The sequence below is a fragment of the Ambystoma mexicanum genome, chromosome 1p (genome assembly GCF_040938575.1).
Source record: "Ambystoma mexicanum isolate Mex_15411 chromosome 1p, UKY_AmexF1_1, whole genome shotgun sequence".
Lineage (NCBI taxonomy): Eukaryota > Metazoa > Chordata > Amphibia > Caudata > Ambystomatidae > Ambystoma > Ambystoma mexicanum.
The window spans coordinates 1,224,383,460-1,224,404,323 of NC_090921.1; the positions used below are offsets into that span (position 1 = coordinate 1,224,383,460).

General features: G+C 44.1%; 1 protein-coding gene across 1 annotated transcript in view; it reads left to right on the forward strand.

The window, feature by feature from the left end:
• Positions 1–1,637: 1,637 nt before the first annotated feature.
• LOC138537842 (IgGFc-binding protein-like) overlaps positions 1,638–20,864 on the forward strand; it is a 74,995-nt gene continuing 55,768 nt past the window's right edge. The window contains exons 1-9 of the mRNA XM_069641486.1: positions 1,638–1,643; positions 2,483–2,875; positions 5,552–5,838; positions 8,033–8,307; positions 9,803–10,392; positions 13,798–14,365; positions 17,464–18,062; positions 18,712–19,279; positions 20,570–20,769. Of these exons, the coding sequence (XP_069497587.1) occupies positions 1,638–1,643; positions 2,483–2,875; positions 5,552–5,838; positions 8,033–8,307; positions 9,803–10,392; positions 13,798–14,365; positions 17,464–18,062; positions 18,712–19,279; positions 20,570–20,769 (3,486 nt within the window). The remainder of the gene's footprint in view (positions 1,644–2,482; positions 2,876–5,551; positions 5,839–8,032; positions 8,308–9,802; positions 10,393–13,797; positions 14,366–17,463; positions 18,063–18,711; positions 19,280–20,569; positions 20,770–20,864) is intronic.

The following is a 20,864-nucleotide window of genomic DNA, read 5'->3' on the forward strand; positions in this document are numbered from 1 at the left end:
ACACATCCCTTCTGTACCAGCTTACAGCGATGGCCACTTAGGATCATCTATTATATCAGCTTAACAAGACTGAATTAGAAGCTGTGTCAGCACCATCATGGGAAAGACATTCATTTCTATGCCTATATAAAGTTTCCACTAAGTGAACTATATCACGGAGATGATCCCTTACTAAGAGCTACTTTCAAGTGTTCGATGCGATGATATCTTAATAAATCAATATGCTGCTCTTGTCTTCCCCCGACAAAGGGCACATGCTTTATATTGGGTGGTATTTTTAACAAGTAGAACTGAAACACCAGTTACTAAACAGACATGTTAAGCTCTATTCACTGTGCCATGCAGTGCTTCTGACGCAAAACAGATCACAATGCAGTTGACCCATGAGAGGGTCCTGCATGTGCATGAGTCCATTGAATATAGCAAAGGCAGAACACGGACCAGACACACCCTAGCTGGGAGAAGCTGACTTGGGAACCCACCAGGCAAAAAAGAAAATGCTTTATAATTAATTTTTGAGGAGGTTTGGTTCAAACCCTAAAGGGATACAAGACATCTCTTCTTGTGTCTTAGAAGGGGATGACAAGAGAACCATTATTAATTAGAATTGTAAGAGACTTCACAATGATAACTGTGGATCAACGGGGGTGCAGATGCAACACACAGCCCGCAAGGTTAAATAAAACCTATATGCCTAAACTCACTACTGGTTTCTCACAGACGCGGCATGTGCAAAATAGGAAACTTTCTGAACAATCATTTGTGAGCGATCTTCGTGTATGGAGCATAAATTGCAGAAATCAACTTGATTGCAAATCCTCGGGTCCTAGTGATTTCACAATTCAATGTTTCGCCGTTGCCACTGATAAAGGGTGGATACACACATCAAGGGCTAAAAGAGAACTTGTATCACTGTTGTTAAGTGCTAGTGTAGTGTGGAATTACTCTGCAGAACTGAATGCCTGGTTCTTTGTAGGGATTTGTGACACCATAGCTCCTCTTTAGTGATTCACTGTTACCACTCAAGTGTGCATGTTCATTTTTTAAGGATTTCTTGATTTGCTTGTACTAACAATAATGTGGTTCCCTTTGGTATGTGCAGCTCCTGTGTGCCCTGGCAACAGCCACTATGAACTTTGCCATCGTAGATGTCAGGATTCCTGCATTGCCTCATCTTTGTCACCCTATTGTGGTGCCACCTGTTCCGAGGGCTGTTTCTGTAATGATGGGTACCTAAGGAGTGGGGACACTTGTGTGAAGCCGGAGCAGTGTGGCTGCCAGCATGATGGGCGCTACTACAACGTGAGTGCATTTTCCGTCTCTTAAACTGATATTCTGGTCACAGGTTACCATGAGTGGCTACACACTATGGCCTGAACATGATCTATATATTTTCACTCCACTGGAGCCTCCATAACCACCTGTAATCTCAAATGTTGGAGTTGTAGCAGTGGTAGTAGCTTGTCTTTTATTTAGTGCATTTATTCCATTATTATGGCCTCAATGCGCTTATGGGGGTGCACACCCTCAGGGACTGGAGTCCAATGTAAGGACGTTCTTAGAAGGAATAGTATGCGTGTGGGCATTAGGCCGACATAAGGAGCTAGATGGCATGGCCGTGTCCCAGTAAGATACCCATGATGGTCAGGCATGTGGATAGGTGCTGGAAGGTGGTCAGGGGAGCACACGACTTCAAGAGACATGTCTGTACAATACAGAAAGCACAGTCACCTCTCCGGAAACAACATTCTGATAAATAGAGCAGACCAACTGGCCAGGACTGTAGAATGCACGCTGGAGAAGTGTGCATTTACTGTTCCTCCCTCATTTGGGGAAGTCGGGTGAACTCAACAGTTCCTGGTGTTGTAACGTCTAATAAAAAATAAACTGACATATTTTACTACCAAAAAAGAGAGGACTAGTCCTGCATTGTCCTGTGCAGCAATGTAACACATTTGTAAGAGTCAATAGATCTATATGCAGTGACCAATCAGCCCAGACATTCCTTGTTCAAAAACCCATAGCTCCACCAAGCACTTCATCCACTTATTACAAAATGTTCCATCAGCCTAATTATCCTTCCATGGAATGCCTTTGCATATGATTCACTGAGGTATTCCCCTACATCTGTTTTGGTTTGTGCTTGATGGCTATAGTTTAAAGCAATTAATAATTATTATCCTTCCCACATTTCCTTTCTGCTTTTTATTGCACATACACACTCTCTCTCACTCTCTCTCTTTCTCTCAGTGTATTTCTCATCGGTCCATTATATCATTATAGCCGCTCTATCCATCCAATCCCCTTTAGTATAATTCCTCCCTATTTTCTAAGCATGTTTCTAGGCCTTTGTCCATTCTACCGCTTCCATTTGTCCCGTCTACTCTGTCCAGCCTCTCTCATACGCAATACTCTTAGTTCATTCCGCCTTTGCCCATTCCTCTATATTCTGCCCATATTTATCGGGTTGTCTTTTTCATAGGTTGGTGATCTTGTCTGGCTCCCTGGCTGCTCCCAGAGGTGCCGCTGTGACTCCACTGGTAACTTCAGTTGCATCAGTACCAGCTGTGCCCAGGGACACGAGTGTGCAGTGAAGAACGGGAAGCTTGGATGCCAGAGTCCATGGGCAATCTGCACGGTGACCGGAGACCCCCATTACCACTCCTTCGATGGCGCTGTAGCCAACTTCATGGGAACCTGTGCCTACGAGGTCAGCCAGGGCTCCAGCCCGTCCTCTGGATTCTCCTTCCGGGTGGTGGCAGAGAACAGGCGTTACCAGAACCCGCGCGTGTCCTTTGTGTATCGCATCACCATCTGGCTGAACAGCACTGACAGGAACGTCAAGCTCGTCTTCGAACAAGGCAAAGTTCCACTGGTAAGCGGAGACATTTTATTTGTATACTTGAAATTTAAATGCTTTATAACCAAACTAAGCGACAGGCTTAAGAACATCGTTTTTCGCATATACCTCTTAATTAGATTAGAATAATCATGGCAATATAAAAGCTTATCCCTTGACTATAGGAATCATGATTGAGAGCATATTACCTCTGTATCATTGGGGTTCTCGTAGTTGAAAACATCTTGCAACATGCACATTACTCAATCCTCAACCAACCCATCCCCTTTTTAATTGGGTCACTGTTTACACTTAGGAGGAATGAGTTTTCATGTTAAAATATGTACTTGCCTTTTGCCTAGCAACCAATTCTAACACATACTCTATGCTATATGCATCCACCAAGTGGCTGCCATTATGCAAGACCAGCACCTTGATGGGCAATGCCTTTCGAAATAAAACAAAAGGGATCATTAGAGGGGAGAGACAATGACACACATCTCTAGTGACGATGACTACACTAACTATGCAAACGATACACAGATTCTCTACCCGTTTTCTGGGGATAATGACAAGGATGTAGCGCTGGTGAATAGAATCTACCTCATCATTCAGGCATGGATGGCCACTCATGGCCTCTGCCTGAATGATGAAAAGACTGAGTTGGTAATTTGGGTACCCCCTCCAATATCACCAAACTAGGTCCTGCATATACCTCATTCATCGTTGATGGCAATAATATCAAAGTCTCTAAGGAAGTAAAAACCTTGGGATTCTATCTGGATGCAACTATGTCCTTCAATAGACAAGTGAAATCCCTGGCCTCTACTACATCATACATATGCAAACTGGAGCGGGCAAGCCTTTCTTGTCAAACGACTACTGTGTTATTCTGGCCAGAGCACTAATCTTATCAAGACTAGATTACTGTAATGCCCTCTACTGCGGCACTAACAAAAAACTAACATCCATAAACTCCAAATCTTACAAAATAATGCCCTCAGAGCAGCATTGGGCATTAACAAAAGAGTACATATGACTTCCATTAGACGTCAACACAAATGGCTATCCACACAAGACAAGATACAGCTAAAAATCGCATCCTTAACTCATAAAGCATTGCACAACGCAGCCCCAATCCACCTAATTGACAAACTTTCGAGACGATCTTCCTCCAGGACCACCAAAACTATCAATGCCAATTGTCTTGTGGTACCCAGATTCAAATCCACTAAGATTGGTGGTATAGCTTCCCGGTGAAGGCTGCTAAACTCTGGAACTCCCTACCTCACGAGTTAAGAGCTGACCAACCCTACCTTTATTTCAGAAAGAGCTACATCGCCTTTCTCAGTCAACAGGCATTACTGCCTACGTGACTACTGCATGACCACGCTACAGGTCTGCCTTTGTAAATATGTTTTCCTTTTGATCATGCTACATGTCTGCCTTTGTATATATGTTTTCCTTTTTCTCTAACATAAACTACGATTGTAAACTCTGTATCTACTTTGCAAATGCACCCACCTTTATGTTTTTCTGTATTTACTATTATGTCACTGTGATTTTCACTATGTAACTTGTAAGCTTTGCACATTCTTTTTGCTGCACCCTGCTACCTCTGGGTCTGGTGCGCATTAGAAATTCAATAAACAAACATCTCCTGAGCACTGTTTGCTTCCGTGGTGAATGTTCGGAACTGTGGTCCACTAGGGCTCCAGCTACTAGGTATGTCTGAGTTTATATGGACCCCTTGCTCACGGTGGCTTAGAGAGGCTCAGTGTCACCTTATCGAGGAGGCCCAACAAGGATGAAACACTTGTGTGGGTTTGTTGATGGTACTCTTTTTCAGAGGAGAATAGACTAGCATTATGGTGCTGGATTGCCCTAGTGAGTGGGACCAGACTGATAGTTCTCCTCTGCAAAGGGTGCAGTGAGCTAAAACGTGGTTGTAGACCCTCCTGGGTGGGAGAGATTCCACAGAACAGGGTATCGGACCCCTGTTCGTTCTCAGTAGAGGGGCTCCCACACTTCTTCATATTTTACTGCTGCTCATAGTCGCCTTCCTTGATAAGAGAGATACACATTTTAATTTACTAGTGCTTGTGTATGCTGGGTACAACAATGAATACCACCAAATAGGAATGATTAGGCAACACAAACGTGAAGCACAAAAGGGATGCAATATTCTGTATTTTTGTACAGAAGAGTTGAACAAGCGCAGTGCTAGAGAAACAACTTCCTCCAGTCTTATCTGATAGGTCGTCATTTTTCCAGTTACCTCCTAAAATGTTAGTGGTCTTGATTAAACACACTTGCAGTTGTTGACTCCATGACACCTCTGGACTTGTCTTTATTTTTGTAAAGGAGTCTTCCTGTTGTGGGTTTCTTTCCTGGTGGTGTAACATGACATCTGGCTGCATATGTGATGATTATCCATTCCAATGATCACTTCATAGAGGCAGCTCTGCTTACTTCATGTCAAACACTGTGGAAAAGCTATTCGTTCCGATTGGCTAACTCTGCTAAACTCCTACTTGCCCAAAGTAGGGAAAGAACTTTTGTCAGATGACTACTATTGCCAGGGCTTTCAGAGCTATACAACATATGTTTCCTACCTACAATAACTATCTATGATTTTGGGTGGGTTTTGGAGTCATTAGCTCCCACTGTGTGTGAACGTCATTCTTCTAACCACTCACCACTTTGTTTCAGATCAATGGAATCAAAACGACTTTACCAGCTCGCCTGGGACTTCTAGCAAATGTCACAGCTCTCAAGAGCGCCATCTCTGTGGACACACCATTTGGGGTCCGTATCCAGTACAATGGGGGCAACACAGTGACTGTCCAGGTTGGGCCCCAATATCAGAACCAGCTGCGTGGCATGTGCGGCAACTACAATGGAGTCCGTGGGGATGACAAGAGGAAGCCCGATGGGACAATTGCACGGAGTGATGTTGAGTTTGGGAACTCCTGGAAAGCAGACATCAGTTCAGCAGGGTACATGTCATTACATCTTAATTACTCCAAAAGAAATCCAGCTCATGTGTACGCGGTACTGAGGATGGTTATGTTTATTGCTTTACCTTGGAGTGGAATCAAATCTCGCGTAATCTCCTCCCATGCAATCTATACAGTTCAGCCATAGGTGGGGGATCATCTAAAAGAAAACACATTGGGGCCTTAACATATAGAGAGGGAGGGGTGTGGAGTCTGTGGCTGTGCTCACTGTGGAACACATGCATTACTAAATGCCTGCTTCGGAGTGAAAACCTATTGCAGATGTTATGCTGTACACGTTCTTAGCACACACAGGGTTAAAGGTTTCCTGAATTGTTCAGATCTAACTCAAATTAGTTGTACAGAAAGGGTAGAGGATTATTTGAAAAGCACTGCACCTGGAAAGAATCACTTTCCAATAAGTTATATATGTAGCATGACTAACATAAAATAGTCTCCACACGAGGTTGGGAGTAACTTGACAGAATTGATCTGGCTGAGTGAATCAACCAGGGCAGTCTTGGGATGGGTGAACATGTACATACAGTGAGCAGCAGAGCCAATGTATTGTATGCAATGGAGGTATTTGTATAGGACACATCATGTTAGTTCAAAAACCAGGGCAACACTACCGAAACATTGCACCGTGCAAGTACAATTTGCATGGTGCAAAGAATATGTGCTTTCAGTGAATGTGTGCACCAGAGAAATAATTGCCCTAGTCCTACTCTCCTTTGACCGGTTTCAAAATTGAGTTGAATTAATATTTTCTTTTGCAATAAGGCAATTTGTCCCTTATCATCAATTAGTAGCCTGGCTTATGCTTCCCAGCCAATGAGGGGACTCGGAACGGGGGCTTTACCACATGGTGAAGCCCCCCTCTGAGCCTCCTCAGAGCAGCAGGCCAGCATCTTCCTCTGCTGGGTGCCCAGGTATGTGCCCCCCTGCGCCCTCCTACCCAAACCCCTAACCTCCTTTTACACATATTTGCCCCCTCCCACACCCTCCTCATTTAACTTGTGCTGCCTGGTCCGTCGCTGGTGCTGAGAACAGCAGTGATCCCGGCGCAACTCCGCAGCTGTGCAAATGGCCACCATGGAAAGGGAAAAGGGACTACATATAGTCCCTTTTCCCTTTCCATGGTGGCCATTTTGTTTGTTTTTTTTATTTTTCAGTGGGGAAACGCTAAAGACGTTTAGCAAATTACTCAAAGACACTATTAGTACCCCAGATCAACGTGCTGGGGTACTGATAGCAATATACCCCTTGTAGGGGGGGCATTACCGCATCAGTTAATGCACCCGGGCCTTCATTAATGGCCTCATGACTGGGGCCCCAGGGCATTACCTGAGGCAGTAATGCCCCCCAGCTCAAGTTTTTTGCCTAATTGTACCAATGCAATGTTTCTGTAAACTGGCATATTATTATATTATTATTATGATTAATAATATTATTAATATTAATATTATTATTATTATTCTTGTTATTATTATTATGGTGAGTGAGTTCCTCATCTTGAGGTATGCCCTCTTGTGGATGATGGCTGGTGAGCGTGTTGAGGGTAATAATTGGGGCTATTTGTCTAAGCATTATAGGAGTCTTAATGAGGTTGCTCATACATGTTCCCCCTCTGTACACTAAGGTGGCAGTGGCATGCTAGTGAGCTGAGCTGAGTCCATTGTCATGTGTGTTTTGCTGAGTCATTTCTGCACACATATTTCAAGCAGCAGCTCATGAATAATGGCAAACATCTTGCAGGACCCTAGCTCTAATTCACCTTAGGACGGTAAGGCCCATGTTATGTGTATATGGGTCATGAGCCTCACTGCCTACATTGAAGTACTTCTGCGCTGGAGGGAAGGGCTGAGGTTAGTGACAACAATAATTCTGGGAGGAACTGAGCTATCGAGGATAATGGGGCCAAAAAAGAAATCCCCCTTGTGTTTTGGCAGAAGCATTGAAGAATAATCATTAGAAAAGAGCAAGGCAATTCAGAATCAAACAGCATCAACGTCTAAGGGAAAGTGGCCTGATTTTCAAAAATGTTTTAACATGGCAAAGTCCCATGGAAAACATTTTGGTAAATCAGGCCCAAAGTATTCTGATAACCTTGGGAGAAACCACACTAGACTCCTGCATTCAGCTTCAATTGATTCGAGCTACGATGAAGTAATCTTCTCTCTATTCCTCTCAGGTGTGTCGATGATTCCGGAGAAAGCAACACTACCGACACTTGCACTAATTTGGGAGCCATCCAAGGGCTGTGTCGGGTCATTACTCAACCATCGGGTCCCTTCGATGAGTGTCACTGGTACGAGGACGCAGATCCGTTCTTCGCCTCCTGTGTCTATGATCTCTGCTACTATGGCACCAACAAGGGGATGCTCTGCATGGCGGCGGCATCCTACGAGGCGGTCTGCCAGCTTCACAGCCTCGTGATTCCAGACTGGAAGTCACAGATGCAATGTGGTAGGTTTTCTGATATACGGTGGCACTCTCGTTTCTAATTGGCAACCTTTTCATGTATTCATTTCCAATTGACCTGATGTATAACTAGCAAACCCCTCCAATGTCAGCACTTTATAGCTAGAGTTGTGCAAATATTTCGAGGATCAGTCAACAAGAGTTTGCATCGATTGTTCCAGGTTTGCTGCTTGTTCGTTATGGCATGAAGCAAACACATGTTTACTTCCTACCACTCCGTATGACATTGCGAATTGTGCACACTGTCATACATGAAGTACTTTGCTCCTTTAAGTGATCAGAAAGGGAACAACCAAATGTTGCCTCAAACACAGTCCCATTCTCTTTATTCGAAAAGTGAAGCAATATTAATTTGCTACATTTCCAAATTTTCATATGTGCAGCGCGACAGACAATCAGGTTGCACTGATTGTGGGCAGGATCACATGATTCCAATCCGCATTCAGAGCAAGCTCACAGCTGCTCACACCCACCCAACATCTTCCCTGCCTCTGGCCATCACCTACCTCGTCCAACTCTCCCTCCATGTTCCCCGCAATTACCGTCACTTGTTGTGCTGCCACACTGCTTTGCTCGTCATAAGGCACCCAGAAGCCATGGAAATGGAAGAGGGGCTCCAGATCCACCTTCAATTTAAATGGTGGTAAGGTTGGGTGAGTATTTGCGAGAGGCACGACAGCAGTTCTTAATCAATTGCTATCAGAACCTTGGGACGTAAGCGTGGAGCGTTAATAGGAATAATCACCGGGCCCGTAGGCTTTACGGTCCGTTAAAGACTTTGCGCATCTCTCTTCGGTCTACAGGACCCATGTTTGAATCTTGGCAGGGTGAACTCAGCACTTCATCCCATCAGGGGGTGCTGTATTGAGTACCATTCTCCTGGGTAATAGGAACACTTATTACTGCAGCATCTTAAAGTGGGAGGAGGCTATCATAATGTGATGTGTAGAATAGGGTATTGGTATTCCATGAAAAGCAAGAAAATGTGATATTAGCTTGTTTGCTCAAAGTTCTCAATGTCTTGTTGTAGTACAGATGCGTATTTTAAATGGTGCCAGCTAAGTTCATTTCTAGCCTAGTTTCTCTATTCCATATGAAGCAATCCAAAAAAAGGTGGGCAAAAAGGCTTGTTCCATTTTTGTCTTGGCAAAAACAATCTTATGTGGCATGATTTGAAGCAAAGCATGGTTTATTCACTCATGATTATGCAGGCAGCAAATCTGGGGCTCAATTGATTTCCTTCAAATGTAGCTCTTATAAATCATCTCACATGTGTGTCTGTTTTCTGGGACAGTCTTTAGGGTGTAAGTATACAAGATCTTCTTTGTTTTAAGCTTATGTCCAATCGCAACACCGCTCTGCAGGGAAATGATGGCCAGGCTCTCCAGAAGCCAGAGAATTAAGGTTCTGTTTGCCATGATTAGCATGTAAAGTGGGCTTTAAAACAATAATTCACGTTTTATCACGTTCATCTCCACAGATGACGACTGCGCTGAGAACAGTCACTATGAGCTCTTTGGCACTGGCTGCCCAACCACCTGTGCCAACCTTTACCAAAATGCTGCCTGTACTGCAGACAACATGGACGGATGCGTCTGTGATGAAGGGTATGCGCTTTACGCCGGCTCCTGTGTACCCGTGAGCCAGTGCGGCTGCACCATGAATGGGCTCTACTACAACCTGGGCGAGGAAACCTTCCTAACAGACACCTGCAGCCAGAAGTGCACCTGCATTGCCCAGCAGATGGTCTGTGAAGCCCACACATGCGCCACACTGGAGGAGTGCAAAGTCATGAATGGAATCAGGAAGTGCTACCCGGTAGACAGCGGCATCTGCTGGGCCTCCGGGGATCCGCACTACCACACCTTTGATGGCGTCTCCTTCGACTACCAGGGAACCTGCAAGTACACCCTCAGCAAATCTAGCAACACTGGCAGTCTCACCAACTTTAGCGTCATGGTGCAGAACGAGCACCGACTGTCACCAGTGGTGGCTTGGACACGAACGGTAGAAGTGAACGTCTACGGCGAACAGATTTTGGTTGCGAGTGGAAGCTTTGGAAGTGTTCAGGTGAGGAAATTGAGCGCCACAGTACTTATTTACATGTCACTGCTATTTGGCCATTTATTAGGCAGCCATTGAGAAACTGATGGCTTTCACTGTGATATCTACAGACATGCTAGCTCAGCATCACCAATGCATGGCCAGACAGGTGCTAGGTGGAGAGGGGGTTCTGAAAACTGGACCATAAAAAGGGAACGCTGGTGATTTCCTCGATTTAGTGATATCACCCTTAGGTTGGTGTCAACAAACAAAAAACACCCGGCAGCTCAGTAACAACAAAGAGGACTGATAGCTGGGCCTTATCCAAGGGCAAAGTAGCGCTAACTCATTCCAAGGTTGCTTATGTCAAGTATAATTGTCCATTGAGAAACGTTGCATATGAGCAAGTGGGATTTTGGAAGGAATTAGCAGAAGGGCACACATTGTCTTAGGAAAGGAATATTCTTTCATAGCATGTTTGCACCAGGGCAAGATTTGCCCAAGCGTTGATAGAGAAAGACATTAACACTAGTGCTAACATGGTGCTCGTTCAAAAATCGGTTTAAAGAATATATTTTTTGCGCTCGGGCAGTTTTTTCCTTGGTATTAATCTTGCACAAAGCTGCACCCGCACCAGTGCAAAACCTCTGAACCCTGATGGCCACACACTTAAGATAATGGCGGTAGTCATTCCAGGCCCTTTTGCAGTCTTGCAAGGATTGCATTTGCTCAACCGATAAGCGGTGCCTAAGGAACCACTTACCAGTGTGAGTTCAAAAACTAAAACAAGGTTTACTTAAACATTTCACACCCATGAATATGAACATTTGAATGTCCAAAAATGGACTGAAGGAGTTATGTTTTGATTGTGTATATGATTGAGTGAGCAAGTGAGTGACTAATGAGTTGCTTGTGTGAGTGAGTTGCACGTGTGAGAGAGTGGGTAAGTGAGTAGGGGGCTGATGGCCTAATCCTGACGACATGGTAAATGCAGCGTTACTGCACGCGGAGCACTTCATCAGGGACACATGCAGCATCACCAAAAGTGTCAGTGAGACTCCGGAACTGCAGCAGCACTTTTGGTGAAGTAGAAATGAGGCCTGAAAACTACACTTTGCACTGGGTTCCCTGATCCCTGTATTTTACTTGCACTGAAATGTTTACGCGTTTGGACCCTTTCTTCAGAGCACAGTTAGTGCAACAAAAAGCAAAGATAATAACCTATCATTTTATGTCCTAACGGTGTCCTGACGCGGCCATCTTGTAGCTCATGTATGAATGAAATGAGCAAGGATTGTTTGAGGCTGCCGAATAGGCGCAAAGCTGCCTGTCTGCACTAACGGCACCGCAAGGGGTGCAGAAGTGCGAACCCTTTTCTAATAGTGCAGAACTGGTGCTGTGCCTTTAGAATCCACTTGCACCAACAGCCCCGGATTGTTTGTGGTCACCAGGACTGTTGACACGCCACAAGGCGTGAATATGGAGCAGGGAATGAAAGTGCCGGATTCCATTTCATCCTGCCACGCTCCTACTGCTGCACAATATGGTGATATTAATCGTGCCCTGAGTCATTGAACCGGAAGCTTGCATGAGGGAGTGTGTGAATGCGCAGCCAGTCAATAAGAGAGCTTCAGCCTTAGTAGACACCGCAGCGGCTGCTACTGCCTCATAGCGCTACCGTGTAGAGCGCAGACGTCTTAAGCAAGTCTGAGAGCCTTCACCATCACAAGGAGCCTTAAAGAGGAACACAGAGACATTCTGCTTAAATCTTTCACCTCGTGAACAATTCCATTAAGAAAGCTTCAGTTGAAACTTTATTTAGATAAACAATGTTGAAAGATGTTCACACCTATTACTGACTTCCCAACAGTTAAAACAAAGTTGTACATTGAAAACCAATTCCTGTGTTTGAATTTTTCATTAGCGATACCAATATGCAAAATGGTGTTTATCAAAAATAGGCAGACAGGACGCCAGTGTGTGCGAATACTTGCTTGAGGAAAATGTGTTGTTTAGTTACAATTAAATAAATGCTAAGTTTAGACAACCACCTCCTTCTAGCAGGGATGGACTGGCCTATAGGGAACTCGCCTGTAGTAAACTCTGGAGATTTCCCGGTAGGCCTCTGCACACTGACCAGGGATGGACGGGCACACAGGGAACTCTGGAGGTTTCCTGGTAGGCCTCTGCACCCTGGCCAGGGGTGGACTGGCCTATAGGGAACTCTGGAGGTTTCCCGTTAGGCCTCGGCACCCTGGGTCCCTGCTGTGTGGTATTTCCAAATGTTCCCATAGGAGAAGGGTTGGGCATACAGAACATGTGTAATGGAGGGGCATTTTGAACATTATTTCCAGGGCCTCTGTTGGTTCCCAGTCCACCTCTGCCTTCTAGACATCTCCTCCTCAGTCTGGAACGCCATTAATTCTCCTGAAATTCCAATAAATTCCTATTGTTGGCTGGCTTCCCCCCCCACCCCCACCCCCCACCCCTACCCCGCAAAGCATCCGTCCCTCGGCCTGCAGTTACCAGAGTTCATAATGCAAAAATACCACTCTGAGAACTGGATAAAAGCTAAATGGGTGGCTGTCACCATGTTTCCCTGCTCTGTCGCCATACACTGGAAACGTCGCTTGGAGTTTATCACAGTTGTTTTGCATATATTTGTAAAGTGAAATCAGGTACTTCACAAAGCACTGCCGCTCGATGACCAAATAGGAGAATATCTTTACTAAACATAATAATGATTTATAAAGTTTATCAAAAAAGGCTGGTTTGTGCTTCCTTCTCTCTTTGTTTACTTTTCCAGCAGGGGCCTGATTATCAATGATTTGCACTGGTGCTTAATAATGAGCAAATGCTTTGATAATACAAAATGGAGCAAACAGATTCTGTCACAATAAATATTATCTTAAAATGTTTGCACACGAGCAAAAATGAATCCAGCTGTTTTTTGTACTTCATAACATACAAAAAAGGTGTCTACTACATTTCTTTTTATGTTACGCAGCACTACATTTTCCCCAGGTGAAAGCATTTAAGATAATTCCAATTTGGGCTAAACATTTTTGCACCGTCCTCTATTAGTAAAGCAGAACACATGGTGCTAAATTAATTTGCTCAGTTTTTTGCACAAGTGCAAATCTTTGATGCTCTGGCACCAGCACCCTTTTCAGGCACAATTAAACTCCCTGTGGGGTAAAGGCCGCAGACAGGTAAGATAACACATAGGGCAAGAAGAAGGCAAGAGGAAGAGAGAGGAACAGGTACATTAGGAGTGCTGCGAAGGACCTAAGTGTGTGTGTTTATCGAGACAAACGCATAGGAAACTTGTGCATGAACGCGTGTCAGAAGTTGTGTAAATACACCAGAGATTAGAATTCCATAAAACAAAGGTTTTAGCACGTCACTAATGGATGTTTTCTCTTAATGTAGATCAATGGGGACCTGTCACTTCTCCCACTATCCCTTCAGTCTGGGAAAGTACAGGTCTACTTCAGTGGATCCTCTGCAGTGGTACAGACCGATTTCGGCCTCGTGGTGTCCTTCGACTGGTCCCATCATGCATCTGTCCAAGTCCCGGCAGCTTACTCTGGATCTGTATCTGGCCTCTGTGGAAACTTCAATGGAAACAAGAGTGATGATCTCAGGATTCCCGATGGCTCCCTGGTGAGCAGCGCAGTCACGTTTGGAAACAGCTGGCGGGAAGACGACGATGACTCTGATTTCCACTGCATAGACACTGACAACCCACCGTTGTGTGGTGAGGATATGGTGGCCCAGTACAGCAACCAGAGCCACTGTGGAATCATGAAGGATCCCGCCGGTCCTTTTAGAAACGGCATCAATGCTGACACTGATGTCTTCTTCAAGAACTGTGTCTATGACATGTGCGGGACAGATGGTGACCACGGGACCCTGTGTGAAATTGTTAAAAGCTACGCCCACCATTGCCAGAAGCAAGGCGTTGCCATCCAGGAATGGAGAAGCCTTATTGGATGTGGTAAGTGAACATTTGAATACTCAAATGTCACTGTCACTGTGACAGGTCATTACTGCAAACTGAAATGTTATTTTGTTTGTCTACAACTGCAATGACATTTAATTTAAAGTATTTTGGGTACATTTAATTGCAGTGAATGTATTTCTGGGTAAATCCACACAGTGCAGCTCTGGATATAACATTTATCATTGTAAGCTCTCGACTCTGTGCAATGTTCTTCAAGGCATTTACCAATGGTTTGTAGATTTCTTCACAATCCAAGCGACACAATTCTCCCCTTTACAATGCCATATTATAGGAAGGCTTTTATTGTGCATAATAAAAATGCAGATCCGCAGAAATAGCTTTTAGTTGGCATAAAGTGGCAGCATGGAACCCAAGAGGAACAACGTTCACTACACCTTTCAAACCATAACTGGTCATCATCTTCTTGCATTTTTAAAGATTTTATAGGACTGCGCAACCTGATGACCATTCATGCAGTTGCCAAACACGACTTACCCAAAAGTCCTTCTCAGTCAATGTGCAAGGGGGTAACCTGCTGGTCTGAGTGCATGTGTGGATGGCCCTCGAGCAGGTGCTTTGAGTTGTTTGTCATTGGTCTCTAAATCTACATCACTCTCATTGTTTCACGATTGATCCTGTTTTATTTATTGATAAATTACCATCGCTTTACTTACTTTTACACTGGTTCTCAAGAAGGCAACCAGGCTGGGCACAGTTGCACGTGCCTGTCGAACGTGTAAAACATCATCCCTGGAATTGGCATTGGCAAGTACTTGCATGAGCATATCAATGTCACCAACTGGGTGTGCACACAAGCCACACAGATTAGCTTCTTCTGGGCTGGTTGAAGACAAATCGATTACCTCCTTGTACTATTCCTGGCTTTAAAAGAAGTTCACAATATAAGACATAGATGTTGTATCGTTTTTCATGTGCAACACATGAGTGTAGTGATGTTTCTGACCATGGCACAGAAAGTAGGTCCGGAAACAATATTAAGGCACTGGGCACCTTAACATCTTTCATATGAAGCATGTTTAAGGCAATAGAAATGCAAGATAATGCAAACTTCAGTGCATATGCTGCAGAACAGATGATCTGAGCTGCTTAGCCTGTGTCCCTGGACTTTGGCTGCTCTATCTATCATACAGTATATCTCTCCACTGGGACCTGCGGTCATCCAGAGCAAAACCTTCTGGGGACCAGTTAGCTACGGGGTCCCTGTGTGACACAGCTGAGTGGATCCGCAGAGTCATCCCTACACTGTGCAGATTAGAACTCATATACCTTAGCACTTGCAGGTCTCAAGGAAAGGAGCAGCACTTTTAAGAGCAACTATTTAATCTTTCATGATTTTCTTATTACACCGCCTGCTGAGGAACCAATCACCACCCACTCTATCTTCCCTCGAGTCAAGGATGACTGCATTTGGCTTTTGTGCAGCATCTGGGCTGGTTCAGCGTGTCAAATATTTCCACTCTGGCACTCATTGATGGCAACAGTAAGAGCGGAGGAACCATGGGCCGGTTCTAAATGCAGCCACATGGCCAGAGTCAGCAGCTGTGTGGCTCTATTCAAGACACCTGCACGTTGCACCTCATTACAACCAGACACTACTGAGCCGATGGACGCCTTCCCTCACTACCTTCTGGTATGTGCTCCACTTGAAGATTGTGAAAGTAGAACGAAGAATTGGACAATCACAAAAGTGTTCTGAGGGTGTTCCCTCGCAAAGCAGGATCCAGAACTGCCAGGGTCTGGGATCTATGTCTGAGAATGGGTTGCTGCACAAAGCACTAAATCAGTTTAGTGTATTTCCTGCTCCGGGTATCCTTAGGATATTTATTGTTGACATAGATTATATTTCATCATTTACTTCGCTTTTGTGCCCCATGTAACTCTTATATTGTTTACTCACATACGATTAATTACCCAGATCATATTCCCAGGGACGTAATATTTGATGTGCCTTTTACCCCAAACACATATTTTACTCTGTAAATCGTTTTTCAATAGCGAATAACTTTAAAGAATGTAAAGATTAATGGTACCTGCCCACTTTAATTACAATAAAAAAATCGATGGACAAATGGAAGTGTAACTACTGTTGATACACATTCGCTGCAAGAACACCACTAACCAAAAGGGCACTAAATTAATGAACTTTGACAGCAACAACAATTGATAACTACGCATAAAAATAGCTTTGAAATTGTACCCACATGTTAGAGCACAAATGTCAGAGAAGAATGTATGCAAGTACATTCTGTACAGCCCATCGGTTAAGAATATAGTAAGACCGATACAGAAACTACTCGACATGTAGGAAATGAATCGACACGTTATCTTGAGGGCCTTGAAGGTAATTTCTGCCCCTAATACCGAACGAACAATATCCTACATGTTTTGAACCTACCCAAATCATGGGATTTTTGATGTTGGACTGAAGTCGCGAAAGCCACCCGGTAGTTGTAGAGGTTTCCGTTGGAACGTGTTTCGTTTTTCTCAGCCACCTCACTTCTAGGTTTTATTTGAATTTGATTAGAGTTGTTGCAGACAGTTCACAGCACTGTAAGGCGGATCCAGAGCATTTGTGGGCAGGAGAGCACACACGGAGGAGCAAGGAAAACAACTGTTAAATTATACAGGATGCACCTTCAGTTCTAAATACCAGCAGTTTCATTACTGAACATAGTCTGAATGTTGTAACAAAAATGGCAGTTAAAAGTGTTATTCCAGTGTGCTTCACCTCTGCGATGTATCCTAAACTAATACTATTATCGAATACATTTTCTCTTTAGTTTATCTTGACATACATCATTCTCCCCTAAATCTAAAATCAATCTGACGTCTAGCTAGAACTTGATTCCTCTTTTGTGTTGTGCACTTTCAGGCCATTTTACTTTCTCTTTGCACAACATTATAATAAAGTAAACCTTGTGATGTCACTGGTGGGATATACTTCAATCATGTATAGTGCTATGGCGATTTCTGGAACACTCATACATCAATTAAATGGAATATGATAATTTGATGACTGTCGTAACAGCATGTCAAGCTTGTATGAATTAATCCTCTGTGTTTTCTTCCAGAATGGACCTGTCGCAATAACCAGCAGTATGACCTGTGTGGATCCTCCTGCCCTGTGTCCTGTGCAAATGTGACTCGGCCAAGCACCTGCCAAAATATATGCAAGGAGGGGTGCCAATGTAAGAGTGGGTTTGTTCTCAGCGGGACTGAATGTGTGCCCCCGAGTCAGTGTGGCTGCACGGACAATGGGAAATATTACCAAGCAGGAGACACCTTCTGGAAAAAGGACAACTGCCAGACTTTATGCAGATGCGATGGAGCCACAAGGACTATTGTGTGCTTAAGATCTTCTTGTGCTGCCGGTCAGACCTGCACCAGCGTCAGTGGTGTCTACGGCTGCCACGTTCTGCCTGATGGCATCTGCCGGGCATCGGGAGACCCTCACTATACAAGTTTTGATGGCAGAAGGTTCGACTTCCAGGGAACCTGCAAGTATGTCTTGTCTGAATTCCGTGGTGTGAACAGTACTCTACCCGACTTCCGGGTTGAGGTGACGAATGAACACTGGCAAGGAATGAGAGTAGCTGTGACTAAGGAGGTCTTCATCTCTGTGTACCAGACTCAGATATACCTTCAAAGTGGCAGACGTGGAACAGTCCAGGTAATTATAGTCCATAATATTATTCCATGAGTTAGAAGCAAAAGGAAAAGGCAGGGATAAGCAACATACACATATCATTGCAGAACTATTTTCCATCGGAAGAACATGAGGTGGTTTCCCAGCCACTTAACCCTGCAAGCAAAACCTCTAGCTCAGACAGATTCTTGGATGAAAGTGCAAGCTGCTCATTAAATTGCAGAATTACTTTAAACTTGCACTAAATAATTCGTTTTGACTTTAGTGTGCAAGCTTCATATGGAACCACGTGGTGCCAACAAATCCTAACACTTCCTAAACGTAAGAAAAGCAGCTATTGACGGGGAAAAAAATGAATATTTTTAAAGAGAGAATCATCATATTTCCTAGATGGTACAGCCGAAGTAAATTACCCTTTTTAGGTTCATATGTTTTATTAACATTTCCCTAATAGATGCCGTGACATCAGATATATATATATATATATATATATATATATATATATATATATATATATATATATATATATATATATATATGATTAAAAACAGGTTGTGTTTGTACAAAGTGTCAATGGTGTCACACATCGGTTGTAGCATCACCTTAGAAGTGCATGAGGACAACACACTGAACAGTTTGGAACATCATTAAATGTCCTTTCTTTTTCTGTCAGATAAATGGTGTTATTCAAACGCTGCCAGTGAATCTCGGTCCCCATGGAGGAAGCGTTGTCATCTTTATGAACGGGGCGTATACAGTGCTGAAGACAGACTTCGGCCTCACCGTGAACTATGATATGAGCTACAGTGTCTTCATCACCCTCCCTGCAGTGTACAAAGGTCTGCCTGGAGGCCTGTGTGGCAACTTCAATGGCAAGACCTCAGATGACTTCACCACCCCGAGTGGCTCTGTTGTGAACAATGCCTTCACCTTTGGTACAAGCTGGATGTCAACGGGCAGCACCGGTTGTGACCACGGCTGCTCAGACAACTGCCCCGTCTGCAGTGCAGAAAAACTCATGCCATCTAAATCAGCCTGCTGGATCATCCAGAACCCCAGAGGGCCCTTCTCCTCCTGCCACACGAAGGTGGACCCAGCACACTACTTCTCTGACTGTGTCTACGACCACTGCCTCACTGAGGGGAACAGCACAGTGCTGTGCCAAGCCATTCAGACCTACGCAGCCACCTGCCAGGCAGCCAACGTGACCATCGCCAGCTGGAGGAACAACAGCTTCTGTGGTGAGAAAATGAGTTTAAACACGTAGTAAAACAATTGTGGGTGTAGAAACACAGGGTTTATTTTGTAATTATTAACATTATGATGCTGTGAGAAAGATTTGTTTTTACTTATTTTATATTGAAAAGCTACATCTGCAGAAAAGAATGGCAGTCTTCTCGTATGCAAGCTTACTGCAAGTACTAAAAGGTACACATCCCTTCTGTACCAGCTTACAGCGATGGCCACTTAGGATCATCTATTATATCAGCTTAACAAGACTGAATTAGAAGCTGTGTCAGCACCATCATGGGAAAGACATTCATTTCTATGCCTATATAAAGTTTCCACTAAGTGAACTATATCACGGAGATGATCCCTTACTAAGAGCTACTTTCAAGTGTTCGATGCGATGATATCTTAATAAATCAATATGCTGCTCTTGTCTTCCCCCGACAAAGGGCACATGCTTTATATTGGGTGGTATTTTTAACAAGTAGAACTGAAACACCAGTTACTAAACAGACATGTTAAGCTCTATTCACTGTGCCATGTAGTGCTTCTGACGCAAAACAGATCACAATGCAGTTGACCCATGAGAGGGTCCTGCATGTGCATGAGTCCATTGAATATAGCAAAGGCAGAACACGGACCAGACACACCCTAGCTGGGAGAAGCTGACTTGGGAACCCACCAGGCAAAAAAGAAAATGCTTTATAATTAATTTTTGAGGAGGTTTGGTTCAAACCCTAAAGGGATACAAGACATCTCTTCTTGTGTCTTAGAAGGGGATGACAAGAGAACCATTATTACTTAGAATTGTAAGAGACTTCACAATGATAACTGTGGATCAACGGGGGTGCAGATGCAACACACAGCCCGCAAGGTTAAATAAAACCTATATGCCTAAACTCACTACTGGTTTCTCACAGACGCGGCATGTGCAAAATAGGAAACTTTCTGAACAATCATTTGTGAGCGACCTTCGTGTATGGAGCATAAATTGCAGAAATCAACTTGATTGCAAATCCTCGGGTCCTAGTGATTTCACAATTCAATGTTTCGCCGTTGCCACTGATAAAGGGTGGATACACACATCAAGGGCTAAAAGAGAACTTGTATCACTGTTGTTAAGTGCTAGTGTAGTGTGGAATTACTCTGCAGAACTGAATGCCTGGTTCTTTGTAGGGATTTGTGACACCATAGCTCCTCTCTAGTGATTCACTGTTACCACTCAAGTGTGCATGTTCATTTTGAAGGATTACTTGATTTGCTTGTACTAACAATAATGTGGTTCCCTTTGGTATGTGCAGCTCCTGTGTGCCCTGGCAACAGCCACTATGAACTTTGCCATCGTAGATGTCAGGATTCCTGCATTGCCTCATCTTTGTCACCCTATTGTGGTGCCACCTGTTCCGAGGGCTGTTTCTGTAATGATGGGTACCTAAGGAGTGGGGACACCTGTGTGAAGCCGGAGCAGTGTGGCTGCCAGCATGATGGGCGCTACTACAACGTGAGTGCATTTTCCGTCTCTTAAACTGATATTCTGGTCACAGGTTACCATGAGTGGCTACACACTATGGCCTGAACATGATCTATATATTTTCA